The sequence below is a fragment of the Ambystoma mexicanum genome, chromosome 6q (genome assembly GCF_040938575.1).
Source record: "Ambystoma mexicanum isolate Mex_15411 chromosome 6q, UKY_AmexF1_1, whole genome shotgun sequence".
In the NCBI taxonomy this organism is placed as follows: Eukaryota; Metazoa; Chordata; class Amphibia; order Caudata; family Ambystomatidae; genus Ambystoma; species Ambystoma mexicanum.
In genome coordinates this window covers 1,379,890,124-1,379,917,086 of record NC_090937.1, presented here as the reverse complement: position 1 = coordinate 1,379,917,086, position 26,963 = coordinate 1,379,890,124, and the positions used below count along the sequence as shown (strand labels likewise).

The following is a 26,963-nucleotide window of genomic DNA, read 5'->3' as shown; positions in this document are numbered from 1 at the left end:
CTATGGGACTCAATGGGAATGGGGATTTACAGAATTACGCCTCCGGAATTCCCGGGTAACCGAGGCGGAATGGTAATACGAGTCCAGCGGTAACCTGCCGGAATTTCAGGCACGGTTACTGCCGGATTCGTAATGAGGCCCAATGAATATGCACAAATGTGGGTGCCTTGCTTGCTACACCTGGGGAACCAAGCTAAATCTCACTGACTACGTTTTTCAAGGTCATGCCGGAACACATCAAGGCTAGGTGGCAGGGGCGGACTGGCCTATGTGCCATTCTGCCACTGGCAGAATCAAAATGGACTTCAGATGGCCCTGGGGCCGATTTTATAAGCCACTCTGGGGCCGGGTTTATGAGCCACATTAATATCCATGGAGCTGGGCTGGATTTTTGTAACTGAAGTTGTACTTGTTAAGTTGCCTCACACAGCCTGCCGCCAGTTCGCTGCACAGCAGCAAACGGATCTATTTATGATTAAAATGCACACAGTGTCTGTCTGAGAACATCATCAAAGAAAAGTTAACACTTAATAAGTGTTAACTTTGCTTTGATGATGCACTAATAGCATGAGTCGTGGGGCTACCAGTGCCCCAGCCATCCACTGTTTGGCGCCAGGCAGGCAGCTTTACATTCTCTTTGAGAACAATAACAATTCCTGTTGTGGGGGGTGGGCTCTACATCGAGTTTGCTTTTGTCTGCCTTGGGTGAGGGGACACGGCGGGGCTGACCCAGGGATGACTGTTGAGCCTTGCCCTCTCAGGGCAGTGTCAGGGGGCCTGTTGATATGTAGCATGCTGGCAGTAGCTGCCAATCATGCTCAAGAAGCGCGGGTGCCATCATGCGCATTGGTGTGTTGCTGGGTGCCACACCCAGCACAATGCGCAGATATTCGAAAGGATGTGTTGATGACAGAGGAGGGAGCAGGCCTCAAGCAAAGCACACCCGACAACGACGATGGGTCTATTAAAGCTGCCTGGCCGAGCCGTGAACTACAATGAAGAGTCTCTGGAGACAGTCACTCTGAATGAGAACAGTCAAGTGAAGTGTTTGTAATTAATTGTTACTATCTCTGTTAGTCGAGAAAGGGCCAGAGCACTGCCACTAAGTCAGTGTGTGTCACGGCCGTGCAATCAAACCACAAGGGGATGTTTGAGCACAGACAAAAACAAATATGAAAAATAAAATCACATTTCCAATCAGACTAAATGAGTGTCTTTTGAATGTAGATCAGGTTTTCTCAATCACCTGTTGCAGGCAGCACCATCCCTCCCATCCATGGCATATGGTGGTGGGAGCATGAGATGACTTAAACTCAATGCTGTTCCTGGCGCTGTATCCGGAGCTTGTGCAGAAGAGAGCTGTGTCATGGTCTGTGTAGGTCATTGCTTGCAACACCTGGCTCAGTGTGGGCTAGACAGCGGTGGAGGGCCGGCCTTTGTAGTAGGCCTAGTCCTTATAAAAGTGCTCCATGGAAGAGGAGAACACTGAATTCTAAAACGACCCGTTTGTGTGTACGTAAAGGTGTGTGTGCAGGATTGCCAATTTGAATGAATGCCAGAGCAACACGCTTAAAGTAGCGTGGACACGGCCCACATGGAAGAGCTTTCCTGGACAGACGGGGTGCAGGGAAAGGTGAAACGTCCTGTCCTGGTGGCACATGCAGGACCTAGGTATCCTGGTAGATGTGAAGTTTTCGTAAATAGTATCATTGTGCAGTCTTTCATTCTACTAATTGAAGCGTCGACCTGCTCCATATTCCCATTCCCCTTTTACCTTTATCTTCTTGCCTCCACCTTCCATATTCTATCAAGCCTGGCCCCAAGTTTTCAATTGAATCCGATTTCTCATAATGTGGGCCCTGGGGGTGTTAGGGACCTGGCTTTCCATGTTGCTCGTCTGTGCATAAAGCATTTATGGTGCATCTCAGTTTGTTTGTTGGAGGCAGCCCCACTGATGCTCGCTTGTGTGCACTGGGTTTTTGCTAGCAAGACAGTCTGCGCTTGTCTATGCATTTTAAAATAGCCCTGGCCGAGCACCGGCCTTCCCTTCTTTGGGGTGCTACTCGATGGGAGGGCTCCACAAATGGAGGAGGTCCGACTACAGTTTAGGCAAATCAGACGGGACTGGTTCTGAAGTGGTTATCTGCTGCGGCAAAATCAGGACAGAGTTACCAAATGTGCAGCCTAATGTGTAAAACATGAATGCTGCTCTGTGATGCTACTCAGCGAAAGAGATGTTTACGCTGCTGTCAAAGGTGGTACGCTCCTGTCAGTGCTGCTTTGTGTTAAAGGCATGTGAATGTAATGGTGTTCTGTGGCGAAAACACTCATTGCTGCCCAGTGGTATAGGCAGTTGATGCTACTCAGTGTGTCAGTGTTAAAAAAGCACAGTGAAGGCGGTTAATTGCAAAGGTTTAAATTGGGTGGGTCTGGGAGGGAGTTGTGACAACACAGTATTTAGGTGGCTCCCGTGTGTCAAAAAATATGTGCAGGAAGCTCTATGTTTCGACCTGGGCTGCCCTTGAGTCTATGTTATCGTACATGCTGGCTCCTTCATGCAGTGCAATTTTATGTATGTATGTCACACATATCAGGTAATTATCGACCTTCTCTGAAAGCTCTCTAAGACTGAAAACGAATTGCATCCACGCCTGTTGTCCCTTTTTAACCCATGAGCGAAAGCTCTCATCATCTTCTAAAAATGTCTGAATTTCAACATGCACAAACTGCTACAGACCAGGACAAAGCTTCAGAATTTTAGTTTACGGAAATGGGAATTTCCCTTAAACTGTAATAAATATTGCTGCATGTATGTGCATTTTGTGCATGCCCGTTGGCTAGGAGTGTCCAATGCACACTGCCTCTTGTAAGAGCTGATTTCCTAAGTTCCAGTGTACAATTATAGGATACAGTCAATTGTACTTCTGCATTAGGTATAAAGTGTGGCAAGCACAAGTGTGCACTATCATTTTTCATAATGTGGTCCTCTCGCTCTCAGTCCAAACTGTTCACTTTGGAGCCTACTGTTCCAAACTTTGCAGCATACGGCAGTCGTGTTCTGTAAGCCCTAGGATTGTATTTCAGAATTAACCATATATCCAGAATATGGGGATTAAGGCAATCAGCCAAACTAATTCAATTTAAAAAAAATGATTTCCCAGGATGCCTTGTACACTGCCTCCTCCTTACCTTTGCAGGTCAAAGTTGGGTGAAATAAAAAGAACGTTTGTGATGGCAGACGGTTGCATTTGCTGATACCTGAGGCGTACGATCATTATTTTCTCTTAAAAGCTCAGTTTTGTTTATTCCAACGTAAGTCACGGTGTGTGGCATCTAAACGCTGCCCCTTATTCCAAACAGCCTGCATTAATATATATTGGGTGTATGGTTGAATGTACAGATCTTACTTTTTATTGTGCCTGTGCACTTGCACAGCTGAACCCCAGTGCACAAAATGATATGCGGCAATGTTTTCTCTGTGCTTCCCTCTGCATTGGGAGTTTTGTTACAGGTCCTTCCGTAAGGGACCTCTCAGAGGCTGTGTATGGATCAGATTCAGTGGCTGCATTGAGGACCCTTTCTGAAGTTGCATCAATGCCTGTTTTCTTGGGCCATTTGTGTGCCTGGGAGGGAGCCGAGGGACATAAGGTTTATTGCACCATGTCTCCTTTGAATACGTGTTTTCTGGTGTAGGGCATGTTTGCCTAGGGTTTTGAGCAGAAAAAAGGAATTTGTGGAAAGTGAGAGCTTCTCACTTCACTAAAGTCTAAATACAGCGATCTAAAGCCAGGTTATCGCTAGTGCAAGTTCTGCAGCAAGCTGTGTCGTACTCAGTAGTTTAGGTACATTACCCTGATTTATCGAGGGATGGTTCCCACACTGTAGAATTGGGTAGAATTTGGGAGGTGGTTGTAACCGTAGTGTGGCACTGCTTTAGATTGGGATTGTCTGAGGGGCATGAGTTGTGTGGTGGCACCATGGTTGTGGATAATTGTGGCATGTTAAGTCGTAGCTGAAACTGCAAGCCTGTGGACATCACCCTTCCCCGGAACCTTACCCGCAGGTCTAGACAACACACACAAGCATTGTAAATCCCAGCCCCTAATCCCGTGAGATATCTATACCTAGACAAACCCAAATGTGGGGTTCATCTCGACTCAAGTGCACCCTAGGCTGTTGAACCATGCACAATAATTAATCTTCAACTGCCATTTTTCAACAGAACAATGGAGTAGGAATTACAGAGAGTGAGGAAGGAAAGAAATAAGGGGGAATGGCAGGGGAGCCTAAAACAAGGAGGGTAGAAGGATGGGGGAAAGTTGAGAGGAAAGATGATAGGGAGACAGGAAGGAAACAATGTGAGAGACAAAGGAAAGGAGGAGAGGAAATATGCCCATGAAAGGAAGGGAAGAGAATGGAAGGGGAAGCAAGAAAGAAAAAAGGAAGGAACAAAAGAAAGAAGAAAATCAAGTGGAAGGAAGGGATAAGGGAGCGATGGATGATGTGAGGGAAGAAGGAAGGAACTGCCTGCTCCTCCTAGCTTACTCCAGTAATATAGACCAGCAGGTTGAGTGCTCGCTGGCGCTGCTGCGATCAATGCGTGTTCTGCAGGTAGCAGGTTCAAATCCTGGCAAGGCCAACTGAGCCTTGAATTAATCAGAGGTTGATAAATGAGTACCAACTACTTTGGTTGGGAATTATTATATGTAAATATGTGCTATGTACAGTGCTTTGGCAAACGCGCTATTTAAATAACAAATCATTATGAAATGCCGGGGCCATGGAAAAGGAATGTTATCACTCGTTTTCTCAAGTGTTTACACAAAACATTACATGCAGCAAACACCATTAACCCTCCATAAGTAGCATTTGCTGTAACGTTGTGAATTGACATGATTCATGGATGAGGGTTTGAGGGACACTTTTTTAGGTTAGTGACACTTTATTTTTTAGGTGTCCGGGCCCATTTCTTGTCCCAGTCCGAACCTTCTAGGTGGTGAGCATGGGCAGCTTCCCAATATCACATGTCCCTATCTTGGGGTTTTCAACCTCACTAGAATGTATGTTAGTCTGTGTGGAAGCCTGCCCTGCTGGAAGATATTGTTGGGACTGCTAAGTGCTGACCTCGGTAAACTCATGATGTTCGAGTAACTTCAGTGTCTCCAAGCAAACAGTATGTCCTGTGAATCGTAGAGCATGTTTGAAAACCTATGTAATTTAACTTCTGGTAAAAAAACTAAAAACAAACTACACCCAAACCAGAAGCATAGGTCGCTATACTTAGAACTCTGTCTTTCTCTGTTCTACGATAGGGGAATTATTAATGCATCTTTGTTTAGGGGAATTCTAACTCTACATTGAAATAACGTAATCACAGTACTGTTCAGCCATGTTTCATTTCATGCGTTTAATCCTCCCAGAACACATTCGTAAATAGTTTCCCATGCAACAATGTGATATTACTTCGAGAGCTAAGCGTGCATGGAAAATATCTGGAATTGTTATTTTCACTATAACTAAAAATCAAGCTGCTTGTTGGAAATTCGTGTATCTTAAGTAGCAGTGTTAAATAACAATATTCCTCTGCAGTACTATAGCAACACCCTAACACTGCTGTATTATGCATTGGTAACCATGGAATTCTCAATGTGATTGCCAAGTTTATACTCTTTGTTTTCACACAGTTGAAAAATGATGCAATTGCTTTGGTGGATGTCATTGCTCCGCCTGACTTCATCTTGAACTCCCCAATTGCCAAAGCTGATGGAGAGGTAAGAGACTCGTTGCAGTTTTACGAACTACACACTACACGAGAAGCTGCATTTCTATAAAGTGTATTCAGGAGACAGGACACATTGAGAGTATGTTTAATCTCTCTTTCTCTCTCTCTCTCTCTCTTTCTCTCTCTCTCTTTCTCTCTCTTTCTCTCTCTCTCTCTCTCTCTCTCTCTATATATATATATATATGAATTTAAAGTGCAGTGGTCTCCGTACTATAGTTATGTTGTATGTTGAGTACCATAGGAAAACTGAAAAATGATCTGCTAATAACCTGACTCTTACAACGGTTTTGGTTGACATTTTGCAGACAAAATTGTACGCGCGGGCCGCCTCAGACTGGACATTTTGGAAAATATCCATTGATAAATAAATAAGATAATAAGAAAACAAAAAAACACTGTTTCGGCCTAGACCCTATTAATTTTCCCATAGAGGAAAATGTTACTCCAGCACACAGCGAAAACCGCTGGAAGGAATTGTACCAGTCATGAAACAACTTGTGCAGCATTGACTCGAGATCTAGGGGTGGGTTTGGGGGTTATTGCTTCTATTACGTTTTAACATTTTTGACGGAAAAGGGGGTGCCCCCTTCTCCCAAAATTATAGGGATTGATTCATTGTAGATAGAGGTTTTTTCAGAAATGAAAATCTGGGGGCGATGCTGAGCAGCAACTGGAATGGCTGCTTGACCCATGAGCTCCGCATCCACAAATAATCCTAACCAATATATCCTAACTTCCAAGGACCTACACGTTAAAGACAAGTGCAACGCCAAACTCCGGATCGTTCAGAGCATTGCTGGAACTACTCTTGGCACTGAACTCCATCCATTTCGTGGCGAGATCCTTAATGATTCCCAGTGCGGCCTCGCTCGCCAATTTCTGGGCAGGCCCAGAATCCACGTGGCTTGCGTGCCGCAGACGCCACAGACTGGTGCCTGAATCCGATACTGGCGAGGCGTCTCATACTGGAAGAGCAGGCGGCATTGAAGCGGTCCCCTGCACACCTGCCTCCCCGCACGTGATCTGCACACCACCCGCTGGCTGCACCAACGCTGGCTGCACCAACGCTGGCCCCACCAGCACACCGGACTGACACTGGCCCAATCGGTACAACTGCCTGCACAGAGGCTCATTGAGCCCTCAAATAACCAGCAGAACACTGATAGAGCGACGATGAGGTGAAGGTGGGTCCCTCTGCTTGCATGGTGTGCACCAGCCAATGAGCTGCCAGTGTGATAATATATTGCTTACACTATGCCCCCTGTGCACGGGCCCAACACCACTAAATAGCTTCCACTGAGCCTTGCTGCCACGTGTCCTGCCGAGCAGGGGTTGCATATTGGACCCAGCTATCAGCACTGCACTCAGCACCAACAATAATGTGCCTTTCATACCCTTGTCAAGTGCCTACTTTCTGGGGATACCCTGCAGGGAATGATCTGAGGAGAAGCGAAAGGGGGTAAAAAGGGCCCTTTGGATGCCTTTGCAAACACGTCTCGGCCTGGCACTGACTCCACCTGCCCACAGGACCTGGCCTCGGGCACCAATTCTTCTACTGATACGGCCATGGAACCCTATATGGCTGTATTGCAGGCAGGATTGGTGCCAGTAAACGCCAAGCTAGATGACATTGGTTCAACAGTAAACTCCCTAAAGGCAAAACTCGAGAAAGAATGTGGCCACATCACTCAGGCCGAGAATCGTGTAGGAGACCTAGAAGACACGGTCACCACACACGGGAAGGACATTGAACACATTAAGAAAGAACTCAAAGCTGTCAGTGTGAAATGTGATGACCTGGAATCGCACTCGCACCGCATTTACATTAGGGTGGTGGGCATGACAGAGAAACAACTAAATGTCTCCATGGAGACATTCATTGAGGACATGCTGCACTCCTTCTTTCCCGAGGCACAATTCTCTATCCAACTCGTAGTGGAAAGGGCGCACTACTGTCTGACTCCACCACCTAAACCCGGAGCTCCTCCTTGCAAAACTATTGCCTGCCTCCTCAATTATCGCGACCGCAATATGATTCTCTGGCTTTCACAGGAAAAGGGGCCCTTACAGCTTGACTCGACCAGGATTCACATCTACCCTGACTTCTCAGCAGCTGGCCAAACAACTCGACGAATCTTTGACCAAGTCAAGCGCACACTACGCAACAGGAAAATTCTGTATGCTATGATTTTCCCCTGCCAAGCTCCTAATACAACATACGTGCAGATCGCACTTCTTCGAATCTCCAGAGGACGCTTCATCCTATATTGAACGAACCATTCCAATGTCTCCCATCACTAATTGACTGATTCAATATGGCAGTTTCCACATGGCTACAGTTGGCTCAGTAGTATGGAACTCTGCTGCCCGTACCATTATCACTGCTAGGATGAAACACCACAGCGTTGTTATAGTCTTGCCATTATGTCAGAAAGACACACTTTGGGATCTCCCTTATGGTGGTATGCGGACTAGCCAAAGAAGGTGCCAATGTTCTTGTTAATGTTCACAGGCCGCCTCCCACTGCTTAAAATGGGGTTTTCGTGGATGTGGTAACTCTCAAGTTTCATGCACAGTGAGGGTGGGCGATGGGCAGTTAGAGGGTTGGAAATACATAAATTGACGGTCACACATGGGGTACGTTTGTTGGTCAACTGTTGCATAGTCGTGCTCGAAATGGATTCCCTCCTTGTATATAACTGGGAGCGGAAGTCAGTCCAGTAGGTTGCTTAAATGGAATATCCATGGATTGAATAACCCTATCAAATCTGGGAAAATCCAATTGTATGCCAAAAGACCCTGAATACAAATCTTGATGCTGCAAGAGACCCATGCGTTGGCCAGAGTGGTCAACTCCTTCGCACGCAGCTGGGGCCCACAGAAATTCACCACGACTACTCTTCACAGTCTAGGAGGGTTTTCATTCTCATCCATCACACTTTGGGTTTCCAGGTCTCCAAAACTACTGTGGACCCGCTTGGCAGATATGTGATTATCTTGGGGGATATCCGTGCACAGCCCACTGTAATCATCAATACCTTTGGTCAGAACATAGACGACCCAGATTTTTATCTTAAGATCATGGACTTGATATCCCCGTAGACAATAATCGGGTGCTCTGGGGTGGGGATTTCAACACCATTCTAGGCCTGACATGTGATAGAACCTCCAGGAACCCCCATGCCGTTACCAGATCGTCTCATGCCATAACCCAATCAATGAAATACCTACCCCTAGTAGACATATGGCAGGAGTTACATCCCAGTGGAGAAGAATTCACGTTTCATTCATCCGTTCATAACTCAGGTTCACGCATTGACTTCTGGTTGGTTACACCTGACTGGATCCCATTCACTACTGAATCCTCTTTTTTTCTGCGTACAATCTCAGATCACTCTCCCGTACTCCTAGACACTAAACCAATACAATTAGATAAGAGCTCCCAGCTCTGGAGAATGCCCCCGGCCTTCCTACGGGAGGCCATAGTGTTGCATCCATTGAGGGTGGAGATGGCCGATTTTTTTTTTAACGCAACAAAGGCATGGTGGATTCTCTGGCCACAGTCTGGGAGACCTTTAAGATTTGGATGCTGGGTCAGATTATATCCAAAAGCCATGGTACCCTTTGCATTATCCGCAAAGACCTCCAGATAACGGAATCCAGGTTATGCACACTGGAGAATAGTTATGCCCTGTCGCAAGAGGGATCAACCCTGGCTTAAATTCACACACAACTGGATACGTTTTACAAACGTGCTGACCAAGATATTCTGTACGTCATTAAACCCAGCAGGGCAAGAAGGTATGGCTAGGGGGATAAGACCAGAAAATCACTCGCTAAACTGATCAAAGTTGAAAATCTTAGACAGCCTATTACTAGTGTATGTGTGTTATCGACAAGGGGAGGTTTGTGTGGGTGAAAGTGCAATCAACAAGGTATTTGCTGAATACTATTTTTACTGTATGCCAACATTGACACTGTTACTAGGTGTGGTCTCGCCCAACTACCTTTCTGTCGATCCCACTGCCCTTGTTGTCAGCCGAGTCGAACGCTGCCCTAGAGGCCCCCTTGACTACTGATGAAATTATATCTGCAATTAAAGGTCTAGCCGCTGGGAAGGCTCCCGGGATGGATGGCTTGGAAATTGATTTATACAGATGCTATACACTGGAACTTGCCCCTAAACTCCTAGCACTGTTGAATGAGACCCTTACAGCAGGGACCCTTCCCCCATCACTTCTTGAACCGATCATCTCTGTTTTACTCAAGCCCAACAAGCCCCCGCAGGAAATTTCATCATATCGTCCGCTTTCTTTAACCAATTCAGATGCCAAAATATTGGCAAAGTCATTGCAAGCCGCCTACTAAACCTTATGACCCATTTGGTACACTCCAATCAATCAGGATTTATACCTACCAGATCCACCTCCTTGAACCTACGTAGACTGTTCACCATTATGGCACAATTAGACCCCAGTGCCAAAGTTGTGGCAGCACCCTTAGATGCTTAGAAAGCACTCTACATGGTTTCATGGCAATGTATGTTTGCCATTCTTAAACGTTTTGGTCCACAATTCGTGATATATACATTCAAATCCTCTACACAGATCCCATTGCTGTGGTCTGGACCAATCATACTCTTTCGACAAAATTCCTAGGGGTACTTGACAGGAATGTCCCATTTCCCCCTCATTATTTGCCCTTATAGTTGAATTCCTAGCTGTGCTAATTTGGTTTAAACATTTCAATCGAGTGGTTTGTATCAATGGCCCCCCACAATTGATTTTGTTATATGCCGACGATACCCTATTGTATATTCGTTACACCGAAACTAATCTGGCCTCCATTATGAGAATTGTACACGAGATGTACACTAATTCTCTGTATATTATTCTGTAGCCGGAATGCATATTCCAGCTACAGAATAAACAATACTAAATCTGAGCTATTACCGCCCACACACACCACGACACAGCTAGGTAACTTGATGGACTTCCGTTGGTCCCCAGCATCTGTCTGCTACTTAGGCGTGGCAATGTCCATAGACCACCAATCACTGTATGTCACCAACTACAAACCATATCTGCATCAGCTGGATGCCAAACTTCAACTCTGGAATAACCTTCCAATATGAATTTATGAGCGGATATAATTGTTAAAAATTATTGTCTTGCCCAAACTGCTTTACCTGTTTAGCAATCTACCTATATGTCTCGGGAGGGTTTTCTTTTCTAAAGTATGGTCCATGACCTCTTCATTCGTCGGACACAAAGGGACAGCTGCGTGAAAATGACAGAATAATATGACACTGTGGCCTTGTGGTGCCAGACTTTGAGCTATAATATTCGGCTGCTCAGGCACAATATGCAAGGTATTGGTTCTCCAACTTCAATGACCTTGCTCACCTCAGGGTGAAGAGATATGCCGACTCTCCCACTGATCTCCATTCAGTCTTATTTACTGAATGCTATGCAGATTCTAGCTCTTTTGACCCAGTTAGGACCACAGTGAACGCATGGTGCAGACTATTTAAGAGGCTTGGCATTGTTTCTCCCTATTAAAGTACTTCTCCTCTGTGGCATTTTCTTGGGATAGCCCCCACGTATGACCTGTGCATGAGGAATGGTTTGGACACCCATTGCCTGCTAACACTGGGAGGCATGTTCCCAGATGGGAAATTTGTGTCACTGGCTGATTGTGTGACCAAGTTGGGCCACAGACCCTCTCAGTCCCTTCAGTACCATAGGATGAGAGCAGCATTTCGGAGTTAGTGGCCCTCCTTTCCAGAAGAACTGATAACACACCCATTTATATCTGCCGTCATGGTACCCAAGGGGGTTAGCTGTGGAACCTCTAAATTGTATAAAATGATACAAACGCATACTCCCTCTTGTAACTCCATGAAGTGTATATTGGAGTGGGACTTGGGCTTGTCTATTGGTGAAATGCAGTGGGCCAAATGTTGCCAATTTACCAAATCAGTGTCAATCACTGCAAACTTAAGATTAATTCAGTTCAAGATCCTAAACCATATACACCTCATGCCTGTGAATGTGGCGAGATTCTCCCCTGATGCATTGCCTGGCTACCCTAATCGCCCGGCCGAACATGCAGATTCCTTCCATATGTATTGGGCATGTCCTCTGATACTTGAATTGTGGGCAGTGGTGGCCAATACTGTGAGTGATATCCTGGACATCCCCATTCCACTTGCTCCTACTAAATACCTACTTGGAGACATTGGGAAGGCCCCCATAAAAACACACAGGTTGTTCAATGTGGCCTGTGCTGTAATGCTGGAAATCTAAAACTGCACCTGCTCTGATCTGATCTGCTGGATCAAAGACATGATATATGTAAATGAATGCGAAGAAGGCTTTATTCAAACTGTTTCTCCCACGAGCCGTCCAAAAGACATTTGGTCCCCATTCAGAACTTTTTTAGCCAAATTTGAGCTTGTGTCCCCAAATGAGGCTTACAAACTGTTGTAATGCAAATGAATCCAAAACCCTTTATACTAGAATGTAACATTGACATGTAATAAATTTACCTGAATTGCCTTGTGCTCCATGCTCTGACCGTCTTATAAATAAAGTTTAAAAGGAAAAAAAGAAATGTAAATCTGCCATTTTTGTTTCTTCAGATGCAAGAGATAACCACGGTTATACCTGTGGCTCCCATGAAAACAAAAAGGCAGAAAAATGCCATTTTGAGGAGGAAAAATGAATAAATGACATCAGGCTAGAGGTGGGAGGGGGTGGTGGGAGAGGCCACCATTTGAAATTGGAGAGTCACAGGGGGGCTAGGGACGAAGCGAGAACGATTTCCTGTATCTGCTATTATTCTGCATGATATCCATGGCTAGACAAGAAAAAAGTTGGTGTGAATTAAAGTGCGTTGCACGGAACAACAAGGATTTTGAGGCGGCATAGGAGTGGTCTAATGGGAGAAACAAACATACACTTATGGGAGTGAGGGGAGCAGGACAGGAGGAGAGGGGGGAGCTGGTGAGTGACTGGGAGGGCAGGGAATATTTCTTTTTCTCACCGTTTTTCCAGATAACTGTGGATATCTGATAATTATAGATAACCACAACTATCTGTAGTACATGACCATTATAGCCGCGGTTATGGGGGAAAAGTAATGTAAAAAACAAAATGTATATATTTTTGAAGGCTACAGTGAAATAGGGGGTGGAAACTCACTAGCCATGGCTAGTGGCCTTGTAGTGTTCTAAAATATACAGTGGGCACGGCCAAAGACTGTTCCCATTGGCCAGTGGCGCGGAAAAAGAAATGGTATAACCACATCCTTCAAATTCACTTTCCCATTGCAAAGTCCAAGAGAAGATATGTATTATAAGAGAAGGTATTCACAATAACATAAACAATGGTTTTATGGGGTACATAGCATTATAGGAGACATCAACAGGAGCATGCAGAGTTAAGCTGGTCATGACTTCCCAAATTAATTGAATTTCAGGGATCTGTAACGTTTATTCTGCGCATCTTGCAACATTATAGGGCTATAAAAAATGGAGATCAAACCTATCCACTGGCAACACATTTTGCTGCACAACACAGCAATAATGTAAAAGAAATGAGTTTCCAGGGACTAGCCCATATACCACAACATAAAAGACTTGGCAATAGAGAACTCAAGTTACGTCAACTAGAAGCCAAGCTCATATGCAAATATGATACTCTGAAACCCAATGGTCTAAATATAGACTCAGAGATGTATGTGTTACTATATGAATGAGGAATTAAACATTGATATCCAGGTGCTAATCTATATTAACCAACACATCTTGATATGTCCATTCATTCTGCATATATGATTATCACAAGTTTACAAACTATTGTCTATAGTTATGATACCGATCTAGGTAGACCCTCCCTCTTATTGGCTGTGTGTATTATATGAATCAACACACTTCGATATTCATTTAAATTTATGGATATCTGGATGTTTTACAGCCATACTTTTGCACTGAATAGGAACTCAGGTCTCAGCTTTTGTCTTATATTGTATTTTAATGCATTAGTCACTTTGTTCGATATGGTGACTTTTCACCAATCGTGATATTGTTTTAATTTGTCATTGAGAATCAGACTGTCTATACCACAGATGCTCGCCCGTGTAGTGAACACCATTGTTGTTTTTATATGGCCATACACTGGTATTGCCATGTTGCATTTATAGTGTGCATATATAGGGGGCCTTCACTTGAAGGCTTATTTTACTATACGGAAGCGGGCATTGTGGTTTCAGGGCAGTAGCAGCACACATTCGTTTTAGGGCATTTTATGCCACTAGCGGGAAGAGAGCAGCACCGTGAAGACATTTTTTCTATCATGGTGCAGCATTAAATTAAATAGGGGCACTAGCGCTTTTAATTGTGGTCACTTCTTTCAACATTGTAAAGCAAGTGAAGGTGAAGGGCTGTTATGGCTTATCGTCAGCTGGCATACACCCAGTATAGTAATGGGGAATTAGGCAACTCACAAATGTGGGCAACTATGTATTTACACACTGAACAATGGCGGATCTGTTGCAATCAGAACCATAGAGTTCTAAACAATTAACTGTTAATTTTTTTTTTCATGTTATGTAACTGTCAACTTTTTTTACGTTATTTAAGCTGCATAGCTGTGCAGACCCAATCACCTTCAGTGCAAGGGTATAAAAACACAAGGAAACAAACGTTTGGAATCATACTAGCCTGAGGAAGCTCGCGAGTCGAGCGGAATGCGTGGCGTTTTCCACCCGCTGTGGGTGAGTGCTGCATGACACCTGGTCTGCTTAGGTATTGTTATGTATGCTTTTTATACTATGTTCACTCTTTTTGGATAAATAAAATGAAATTTTGAACACAATTTGAAGTCTTGTGTGCTTGGGCATTTTTTGGTAGGTGTTTGTGGGAGAGCTTTCTCCTCCCCAGCACCTTTACCCTTCTGTTTAACATATATATATTTCTGAGGCTTGTGGAATCTGCTTAGATCACATGCTGTGCATAGGCCGACATCTAGTGGAAGCTGCGGAGTATTACAGTTTGTTTTTCGAAAGTCGAAAATGGGCGTCGACACAGGCGTGCCAGTAATACTATCCCTAGTGTGACGTCCACTGTACCCAAGATCCCTCACGCGTGTAGGATCCTCAGATTGTTTTTTTCCGCCATACTGGTCGGAAGCATCTTGCGGAGTTCCCTGGCCTTAGCCATACTTTTGCTGTTATTATAATTTTAATTCTTATTCATTCCCTTCCCCACCCCAACGTCGACCCTCAACCTCGACGACGGCTGGAGAAGTCATCGACCGTCGACTGCTGCACGACGGATCTGGGCCTCGGTAGGCCGCTGGCCTCGGCCCGGGCCTAGTAGGCCGCTGGCCTCGGCCCTTACAAGTAGGGAGAGTGGGGGGTGGTACATACTCTTCACTCTTGATATATAGTTACATTTATATATATTCCTACACTTAGCAGCCCGCTGCCTTAAGGTGCGTATGGAGGGTACCCCTTTTCAATTCTGCCCCAAGTGCAATCGCAAATACCCTTGGGTCGACAGGCACGCCACGTGCAATCTCTGCTTGCCGAGGGATCACCCCGAAGCGAACTGCAGAGCGTGTAGTAGGTTTAAACCTAAGACACTTAAGGACCGTTCGACAAAGCGTTGGGCCCACCACGCCAGGCAGGAGGCCATGGCAGCGGAGGGCGCCTTCAGCGATGGCAGCGACGCCGTACTTTCGGACGGCGAGGGCATTACGGCGTCGAAAGACAGCCGACGAGCGCAGGTCCCCGACCTCGGAAGGTCGTCCGGCAGGGCGGCTATGGGGAAGACCCCCGGCGACGCAAGCGCTACACACCTAACACACACTAAACACACTAAGACCAACCGGACCTCGACGACGTCGACTTCCCGGAAAGAGGCACAAAAAGAACGGTCCGACTCGGTGTCCTCTGGGCGCTCTCGATCGAGATCGCCTCACGACGCAAGGCAATCATCCACTCTTGCCAAGAGTGCCTCGCTACACACATTAACGGAAGTTCGATCGTCGGGAGACGAAGACGACTTCCACCCCCAGGCCGCGCTCCAAGATACCGAGACCGCGGTTAACACCAGTGAGGCCCCACGCCCGAAGCACACAGATACCTTTCCAGACCCTCGACGCCAGGCGTCAAAAGTCTCTGGGGCCCCCAAGGGACAGGGAAAACATTTTTCCACGCACGGGGAAGGGGGGAAACAGCGGAAAGCACAGCCTTCCACCCCTGTAAAGCCATCCTCCCACCCTAGGCAGACAAGCAAACACAAGTCTACCCTTGAAAAGTCCCATAAATCACCTGCTAAAGTAATACCCTGTTCCAGGGAATGGTCCAGTGAAGACATAGACAGGGTTATGTCTAGGATGTCTTCCTTAGCTGATTTTTATGATAAGAACCCAGAACACTTTCTTTCATATAACCCTCAAGGGGCCACACCCTCAGGCTCCTCCGATCCCATCCCGCTAAGTAAAAAGCCCCGGGTCGAAAGACCTGAACCCTTCGAGGTTCAGCCTTACTCCACTCCATATTCTACTCCACTCCCCAGTTACCAGGGACAAGTTTTCCCTGGAGAGGACCAGGAGTTTGACATTATGGAAGAACAAACCGGGACAGATTACTATGCGGATGATGAGGACCTGGAGGAGGGAGAAGATGAGCAGGAAATTTACAGAGTAGATTCCCCAGTACAAAGCGAAGCCCCAGTTACTGACTCTCCAGTTGATAACCAGCCCCTCCTTAACGAGGTTCTCGCTCGAGCAGCGGAACACTTCCACATCGACACCCACGGTGTACAGGAGGAAAGGGACTTCGCGGAGGAGTTTGTAGGAGAGAGAAGACCAGTCGCTCAGACCATCCCTATCCTCAAATCCATCCAACGAAGAATAGATCCTTCCCTGGTGAATCCGAACCTCACCAGAGCTGTCAACCCCAGAATTGAAAAGATTTTCCGGGCAGCCCAGTCTGACCCTCTGTATATAAGGGGACATCTTAAACCAGATTCCCTAGTGGTTACCAACACTAGAAAAAGGGCTGGCACGCCCTTATCTTCATCAGAAGCTCCTCCCGACAAGGAGAGCAAAAAACTTTACGGGTTTGGCAGGAAGGTAGCCTCAACGTCCGCCTACCAAGCAAGGATTGCGAATTCCACCACCCTGTTGGCTAGTTACAATTGCCATCAATGGGAAGAAGTCGCGGCGCTCATTGCCTCTGCTCCAGAACCATTAAAGGGCCAGCTGGCTCGGATCTCGGCAGAAGGGAGAGCCGTGTCTGGTTGCATTTTAAAAGCAACTTTCGACGCCGCTGACAACGCAGGGAGATTGATAGCAGAAGGTACTGTTATCAAAAGACATGCGTGGTTACGGCAGTCGGGATTCAAGACAGAAACCCAGGCTTCTTTAATAGACAAGCCAGTGGAACCCGACCTATTGTTTGGGAAAGCGGTCGAAGACGCACTTAAAAATGCCAAAGATGAATATGAGACTCTCAAATCCCTTGGCCAGCTTACCAACAAACCCCCTAACCAGAGGGGGAACAGTAATTTTCGTCGCCCACGCGGACAAAATTCACAAAGAGGCAACTATGCCCAGGGACAGGGTACACAATGGAATAACAACCAGCAGTCTACCCAGAGTTACGGCAGGGGTAACAAGAGAGGTCGTGGAAGAGGCAGAGGCAGCCCCAACAAGGGAGGTGGCACGCCTCCACCAAAACAGTGACGCTCAGTTCAGGGTCCCTTGCCACGCAACCCCAGTAGGGGGACGCATTTCCACCTTCACCCAGGCTTGGGAAGGGATCACCTCAGACAGATGGGTGCTGTCAACAGTATCCGCAGGATATTGTATAGAACTACTGCAGCGTCCCCGGAACCATCCTCCACGACAAAGAGTGCACTCCCTAGAGCATCAAAGGATCCTTCTCGAGGAGATCGCCATTCTGCTAGAAAAGGACGCGATAGAACTCGTCCCAGGACACCAGGTAAACAAGGGTATCTATTCAACTTACTTCCTTGTGCCAAAGAAAGATTTGACAATGCGCCCAGTATTGGACTTGCGGCCTGCCAACAAGTATGTCAAGCCCCAAAAATTCCGTATGACCACGCTACAAGAGGTAATCCCCCTCCTAAAAAAGGGGGATTACATGGCAACCTTGGATATGAAAGATGCTTATTTTCATATTTCCATGCTCCCAGCGCACAGAAAGTACTTGCGCTTCAAGGTAGACAGTCGCCACTACCAATTCAAGGTACTGCCCTTCGGGATAGCTTCTGCACCAAGGGTATTCACCAAGGTACTGGCGGTGGCGGCTGCACACCTACGCAGGGTAGCAATCCCGGTGTACCCTTATCTGGACGACTGGCTCATAACGGGGGAAACCCCAGGAATTTGCAGGTCAAACATTCAGAGGACTATCGACCTCCTCCACGAATTAGGCTTCTCTATCAACGAGAAAAAGTCAAGTCTGGTGCCAAGCACCTCAAAACAGTTTCTAGGAGCTATCCTAGATACTCAGAAAGGATTGACCTTCCCTTCGGAAGAGAGAATTCGGAATATACTTCTGCAAATTCCGCATTATCAGTCAGGTCAACAGATAACAGTACGCAAAGCTATGCGGTTACTGGGCATGATGGCGTCATGCATTTACCTGGTCCCCCACGCGCGTCTGCGCATGCGTCCCATGCAGGAATGGTTGGCGAAACAGTGGTCTCAGGCAAGTGGTCATTGGGACGATCTAGTGGTCGTTTCGCCAACACTCGTACAGAGCCTACACTGGTGGACAAGAGAGAATCTCGCAAAGGGGAAACCCTTTTACGATCCCGAAGTACAAGCCGTGGTGACTACAGATGCATGCCTGACTGGGTGGGGAGCTCACCATCTCCACCACACAGCTCAGGGTCTCTGGTCTCACTCAGTAGCCAAGAACCACATCAATCTGCTAGAGCTTCTGGCAGTATTCCGAGCGCTAAAGGCGTTCGAGCCCCATCTACTGAACTTGTCGGTGCAGATCAGGACGGACAGCACGACAGCCATGTTCTATCTAAACAAGCAAGGGGGGACTCGTTCACCAAATCTGTCCAAGCTTGCCCAGAAAATCTGGATATGGGCACTCAGACGGAACATCTTCCTGTCATCGCAACATGTTCCAGGGGAGCTCAATTCCCTAGCGGATGCTCTAAGCAGAGACTCCCTCCCAGAAGAACACGAATGGGTCCTTCACAGAGACGTGGTAGAAGATCTCTTCTCTCAGTGGGGTTTCCCCACTATAGACCTATTCGCCACAAGCGAAAACAAACAATGCCCAGGATTTGCATCCAGGTTCCCCCAACCGGACTCCCAAGGGAATGCCCTGTGGATGAACTGGTCAGGGATGTTTGCGTACGCTTTTCCACCAACTCCTCTCATCAGGAAGGTGGTGTACAAGATGAACAAGGAATCGATGACGCTCATTCTAGTTGCTCCCATGTGGGCGAGACAACCATGGTTTCCACACCTACGCAGGATGGCGGTGTGCGAACCCATCAGACTCCCAGCCTGGTACAACCTACTGTCCCAGCAACAGGGTCAAACAGTGCATCAGGAACCCAACTCTATGAACCTAGCAGCATGGCTCCTGAAGTCATAGAGTTTGGACATCTCAAATTACCACAGAGGTGTATGGACATTCTAAAGGAGTCCAGGAAACCAAATACAAGGCACTGTTACTTTGATAAGTGGAAAAGATTCGTTATCTGGTGCCAGAATAAACAAATCAACCCGGTTGATTGCACTCCTTCCAACGTTGTGACATACATGCTCCACCTGCTGGATGCAGGGTTGGTTTTTAACTCACTGAAAGTACACCTGGCAGCCCTCTCGGCTTACACCACATCCCATAACAAGGTCTCGTGGTGGAAAGTGCCAGTGGTTAAAGCCTTCATGGAAGGAGTAAAGAGACTTCACCCTCCTATTTCGAACCCACCGCCAGGATGGGACCTCAACGTGGTGCTAGCTAAGCTCATGGGACCCCCATTCGAACCCATGCATAAAAGTAGTCTCAAACACCTGACTTATAAAACGGCCTTCTTAGTAGCCATTACCTCCATAAGAAGGGTCAGTGAAATTCAGGCTCTGTCAGTGCAAGATCCTTTCTTTACTATCCACAAGGACAAACTGGTTTTACGCACACACCCTAGGTTCTCACCTAAATTCATATCCAAGTTCCATGTAAACCAGTCCATCGAGCTTCCGGCTTTCTTCCAAAACCCGCAAAGCTCGGCTGAGGTGAAACTACACACCCTAGATGTGCGTAGGGCGGTCCTATACTATGTAAATAAAACCAGGCCGCTAAGGAAAACAGATCAACTGTTTGTCTCCGTAGCTACAGGCAGAGAGGGGGATCGCGTCTCTAAAGGCGCTATCTCGAAGTGGATTATCAACTGTATACAGCTGTGTTACTCTCTTTCTGAAAAGACTCTGCCTTTTACGCCAAGGGCCCACTCTACTAGAGGCATTGGTGCCACTCTGGCTTTCATTGCAAATGTTCCCCTCGACACCATTTGCAAAGCGGCTACTTGGAGCTCTATTCACACTTTTACTCAGCATTACTGCATTGACACTCATTCCAAGACAGATACACAAGTGGGACAAGCGGTTCTAAGACACCTGTTTGCTCATGACCCTTCTCACATCCCACCTCCTTCTTCTGGTACTGCTCGCTAATCTATGCACAGCATGTGATCTAAGCAGATTCCACAAGCCTCAGAAGGGATACATTACTCACCGTAATCGTATTTCTGATGCTTGTATCTGCTTAGATTCACATGCGACCCACCCTTCCTCCCCTCCGAGAGAAGGCGCATGATTGCTTGTAGTCTTACCTTTCTGTTTATCTGCTTGGATTATCTGTACTCACGCTACTCCTCATGCTTCCTCATGTCAGAAAAAATACAATCTGAGGATCCTACACGCGTGAGGGATCTTGGGTACAGTGGACGTCACACTAGGGATAGTATTACTGGCACGCCTGTGTCGACGCCCATTTTCGACTTTCGAAAAACAAACTGTAATACTCCGCAGCTTCCACTAGATGTCGGCCTATGCACAGCATGTGAATCTAAGCAGATACAAGCATCAGAAATACGATTACGGTGAGTAATGTATCCCATATATATATATATATATATATATACTGTCACCGATGGCCTCAAGAACACATCAACTCTCAAAGACGGTTCGAGGGTTTTTTATTTTAAGTTCTTGAGGAGTGGCTCACTAGGGGCCGTCCATCTCTCTTCTCCCGTGGTCTTTTCCCTTCCCAGCCCAGGCATCCCTAAATCAGATGGTCACTAAAGCTATGTAACCCATAATATCTAATAGTCAACTGGCTATACATGATGGCCTAAATGCAAATGCTTTATTTAGCTGAATCCTCTGGGGTCTTCTGTGTGAATGCTCTTCAGGGATACCACAGGAATACCAGTGATCTTAAATGGAAGAGGTGCCGTCCACTTATACAAGTTCCACTTGCCTTCCTTCTCACACCCATCTACTCCTTGTCCTGATCTTCTCTCTGTCTCCCTTCCTCTCCTCCCTGCTCTTCCTCCCTCATCTATCCCTTCTCTTCCTCTCTCCCTTTCTTGTCCCTCAAATATTCACTATCTCTCCTCTACTCCTTACCTCTACCCTCCAATAAACAATAAATTCTCTACTACTCTCCAATGGTTCCTCTAATTATTTTTCTGTAAGTGCGGAACTGGTTGCCTTTCGTGCACTCTTTATTTTCCACGTGCGCAATGGAATAAAGAGGTAAGCCACTTTGTGAGCATTTGAAGTCAGTGGACTAACATCTGTGAAGAGAGCTTGGAAAGGAATTTCCCCTTCTCAACCACTGCAATTCTTTACAAATCTGTGTAAAAGGCGCACCGTAAAACAATGTTTCCAAATACATAAGCTAAAAAAACAAATATTTTATATGTGATTATAAAGAGAACTCAGCCCGTTCAAGATCTCATGATCTGCCACAGTAGCTAGCAAAAGTACTCATGTGCAGAGAAAAATGTGTGCTTTATGCCACTGGAAAACTCTCATGTGTTTTACAAAAACAATTATCGCTTTTCATAACTGATGTGGCTGTCAAGAAATCGGATGAGATACAATATTTGCGGATGGAATAATGGCAACTAAAAGGAATGCGTCAGAACACATGCTAATAGTAATTCATGTTTCACTTTAAGTAATTTCGGGGCTAGGAGAGCATGCCTCTCATAATTTGTTGAAGGATGATAACTGCATCCAAATAATTGCACCACGGAATATGATGATACAAATCCCCTAGCTTCGGCTTATTATACACATTACAGTGTTCTGTGAGTTGTGACATCACTTACTCACACCCAGCCTTACAGCTAAATGACTTGTCTCTAAAAATGGGCCCATCAAAAACAGGAAACAATGAACACACAGGAGCCAACCCATAGCTTCTGTCCACAAAGATACACTGATTTTTTTTTAACCAGTGCCCAGCACAGCACTGGCATAGGAAGGAGCTCTAATAATATTTCTGCCCAATTCCATGATGCATTTTAAGGGGAAAGAAGATCTTTTAATAAGCATAAAGTGTCCCTGTTGGCAAACCTAATTATTTTTGTACTCCCTAAAAAACAATTTCACTCCAAGTAGGAAGTCAATTCTTATCAGAGCCTTGCTTGTAACCCTGACATAGGAAGTAAAATGACTGGGCACATAATACAGCCTATACTTTTGCCCACCCTTCCTCACCACAACCTAGACAAAATTCAACAAGAGCCTCACTGGGATTTGTTATGGAGCCCGTTGCAAGAAAATCTGAGGTTAATAGCATCAATGCTTAGAAGTACAACAGCTTGAGTGCATTATTCTGTAACTAGGGATCGCTCTCCAATTCATTGTTATCAGTTAAACAAGATGCAGGGTGATGCTAGAGTCAATAAATGAAGAATACATGTTTATATTGAAATGCTCTCAGCAGCTGACCATAGAATGAAACAGAAGGTGCAGTTCTTTAGCCTGTTACTAGCGGTTCCTATCTGTTAGGAAACAGACAACACATTTCGTACACTGTAAAGTACTGTCAAAACAACTCGCTTTGTTTGTGAAAGTTACTTATTTGTTTATTATCTGCAAGGAGTGTTTTCCTGTGCCCTTGCACCCGTATCCCTCTGCCCAGCCCGCCCCCCCTATCTACCGTGCTAGCCGCCAATACTAGTTGCCAGGGCACTGTAGCAAGTGAAGGATAGTAGCTGCAAAATCCTCACTGGGATATTTGTATCCCCATGATACTTTTCAAGCAAAACAAATGTAGTGCCTCACTTGATATTATGTGCATTTTAAGAAAATTGAATTAATCTGCATGTGCGCAATTATTTTGCAGTGATTTACAAGAATGTTTGCAACTTACCTCACCCTTATATTATTGGGTAGGATTATACAACTGATAATTTAAACAGTTTTGTGTAGAAACAAGTTACAGAATAATTTGATAAGGCCTATTCCCAATGCAACTTTGAACACTTGGAACGAATGCATATTGTGTAAAAAGCATTCTATTGTCTGAATGTCTGTTGCCCTAATATTATAGATTAGTAATACCAGCCATAGCCCATACCCATTAGCCTTTCATGGCAGAAAAATGATATTGCAATGTTTCTCTCCACATATAGGGTTATGTTAGCTATGCTAAAGTAGCAGACACTGAGCATGACACATGTCTACTCAAAATCATTAGAGAGCAAATTTATATTTGTGTTTATAATATAATGTGTTAACTTTCAAGGGGACCACTTCAATGCTCTTGTGTGCCATATGTACTAAGAATAGGAAGCATGGGATGAGGTTACACATAAAAGCAGCCTGGGTACTTAAGTCAGTATCAGATATTTGAGATAATAGTTGGGTTACATAGTGTGGGTGATGCTTTTATTATTACTATTATAATTATCATGGTATTTATTGAGCGCGGACTTAGCTTTGGGAGCAGAGGAGCACTTTACAATCATAGGGTGGAGAACACAGTGAAGGATGCAGAGAAAAAGTGAGTGGAAGCTAATAGGAGAGGGCAAGGATGGGCAATTTGCAGCAAGGGATCTATAAGAAACCAGGGTAGGAGACAGTGGAGAGAAGATCAGAGTCTCAGGTTCGTTGTGTGGGATATATTGACCCACTCAGCAATACTCCCATCCATAAAAAGCTGCACTTCAGCAGAAACAGCAAGATGGCTGCACTGTCTCCTTTGAGCACCAGTGCCCCACAGCAAAACTGCATTTTGCAACTACAAAAAGATGGCTGCACCATCTTGCCACGCACATATTGGCAGGATGGAACAAGGGGGCACACTGAGAAAGCCGGCCAGTGTGTTCTTACATGTACAAAAGAAGGGGAGTGAAAAAGCAGCACTGCTGTGCTGCAAGCCCAAAGTTCCCATTGAAAAAGGGAAATATTTACATTTAAAAATGATGCCGCTCTGATGCTCTTTTTCCTCTGTTCCTCATCACACTACTTTTATTAATGATACCCTGCCATGCCCATCCACGTTCACATTGTGCTTTAGCAGACAAGAGCAGTATCCCTGAATGACAGGCTGTTGTTCAGATCTGAAGAAACCAAAAGAAGCTTTCCTTCAGCTACGTGGGAAACGCTTTACTTTTCGGCTAAAAAATGGCAAGGATCAATGCGTTAAAAAGGCCTTGGCTCTCTGGGCCTATGTCAATTTCAGTACTTCTGTGTTTAAACAAATTGCTGCAGACAAGAAACTAGCTCTGGCTGCAAAACAATGTGGGAATTCAGAGGGAAGAGAAAAAATGAATTTACAAGGAAAATGTCAGCAGCCACCAAATGTTTAAATGTTCTTTTGCAAATAAAGAAAAATACTGGTTTGAAAGTGTATGTTGGATAAGGTCCTGCCCTTATCTAGCAATGTGAAGGGGTTTTGTGCCGTGAAACATAGATGGGAGATCTTATTCCACAGGCTTTATTCTGATTTATAACAAAAATGAAGAAAATAAGGAATTAAATTTCATTCGCTACATGGGGGAAATCAGCCTCAAACGGGTTTCTGCTTGGGGGTTGCTAGCAACAGAAGGCCCCTCGCAGTAGATGCTAGAACACACAAGTGCTAATTGCTACCTTGGCAGACTTTTGTCTGGGCTGTGGCCTCTTGCAATGGAAGTTCTGGGACACCAACCTGTGAAGTGGAAGTGGCCATAAACATTCAATCAAACTGGGAAACTCCCTCCACACACTGGGCTGAACAGACAGTTGGTGGTAGCAGAAGAGAAAAAAAATTGTCACAGTGAAGGACAAAGGATGCCCATTTGTTTCAAAAGAATATTTTATTAAGAAACTTTGAAGACAGTTATTTTTGTAACCGAAATTCTCAGGAATGTAAAAAGTTGACAGTTTTAATGTAATTTTATGGGTTTTAATTTAAGACGTTGTAGCCTTCACTGCCACTTTGGGAACAGGAATGGCAGAGAATTGGGTATTCCGAGGAAAGTGTACATGATGCCAATGTAAAATTCAATACTGACATGCCTGATGATAATTCATACACACATGTAAAGTGATAGAATTTCAAGCTGAATATTTCACACTGAAAAGGACTAAAAATTATTAGAAGGGTGAAACAATGTCTCACAAATTGTAGAGTTGGGCTGGCATGCTCTCCATAAAATGTGTTACCTGCTTATGTAATTTGTTAAAAGGCCCCGACTGTACAAATGTGCCATTTATTGTAAAACTGGATTTTAGCTAAAGTAACTGTGGGAGGTTCTGGATATTGTAAAACTCACATCATAAATCTGACATGCCCATGAAACTCAACCAGCTGAGAGGAAGGTGGCAACTATCACCCCTGACCATTCCAGTTGTTAAGAGGAGGGCTTAGCTAAGCCTGCCCTACCATGTAATTCTATGATGTCACCATGCGCTATAAAAAGGGTGGCTGACAGAACTCTGGACACACACACACTCTTTGTTGAATTTCCTGTGCCTGCATTCCTGATCTTCTACATTCATCTTGCCAGATTCCAGCTCCCACTGCAAAGCCAAAGCATAGCTGATTCCAGATTCCTCTGCAAAGTCAAAGCATAGCTGATCCTATCCACAGCAAGGCCAAACCATTGCTGACCATCCCAGCAAGGCCTCAATCCAGAAATCCCACTAAAAATCCCAATAACCAAAGGGAAAGCTGTGGTATTATGTTGGGAAGCATCCTGAGACCAGCCTGACTTTTTGCCCACTAACTGCATGCCCGCTACAACCCTGGCATCCAGTTGTCCTTGTATCCAGTGACCATACAGACCCAGCTGTTGTTCTGCTAGGAGGGTCAGCTGCTACCTGGTGACCCGCCTAATCCCAAATCTAAGAGCGGACTGTGACTACCCCCATCCCATAACACATAGTCTACCCCATCTGACTTTTGTCATTGTGCCACTCTCTAAGAAACCAGATTCATACCCTGATAACTTGTATAGACTGTTGTAATTTTCTGTGCACCCTGTTCTTGTTTCCTAGTGTTAGCCAATTCTTTCCTTCATCTCATCTTGTAACTCATTAGTAATATTTGGAGTAATTTAAATTAATTCCCACATAGATCAGAACACGGTGGGAAAAGGTTGATGTTGCAAATCAATCTTTGAACGTACCGTGGCTTTCTTTAACAATAGAGTCTAAATAACTAAGTTTAAGTAAAATTTGCCTTTCATTTTTAAAACCGATTTTCTCTTTTGAACTGCCCTATTTTCCTCAAAATGAACCTCATTCTATCTCTCTCATTTCACCAGCTATAGCCCTCCTTTCACTTCTGTATTGTTCCTGTGCTGTGCATCTCTCACCCTGCCAAAAAACCGCATTCCGATTCAGTGTTTTTCACCCGTTTTTTCACCCGTTTTTTGAAAAAAACGTTTTGGCATTTAAAACTGCAAGCAAAAAAAATGCAACTTTTCCATGTGTGAATTCAGCTGCACTGGGTTTTCAATTTCAATCTGTTTTGTGAACTGTATGCTTTTGTGATACCTTACCTTATAGTTGTTAGTGACATAACATCCTTGATACTTTGATAAAACATATGCATATCATTATTTAAACACACATATAATGAATTATCAAAATCTGAGTGTCATTTTAGGACT

At 45.2% G+C, this 26,963-nt stretch overlaps 1 protein-coding gene across 1 annotated transcript in view; it reads left to right on the top strand.

Annotated features, from left to right (window-relative positions):
* The window catches only part of ACOX3 (acyl-CoA oxidase 3, pristanoyl), a 1,085,216-nt gene that overhangs the window by 977,071 nt on the left and 81,182 nt on the right, over positions 1-26,963 (top strand). The window contains exon 17 of the mRNA XM_069632027.1: positions 5,685-5,771. Within this exon, the coding sequence (XP_069488128.1) occupies positions 5,685-5,771 (87 nt within the window). The remainder of the gene's footprint in view (positions 1-5,684; positions 5,772-26,963) is intronic.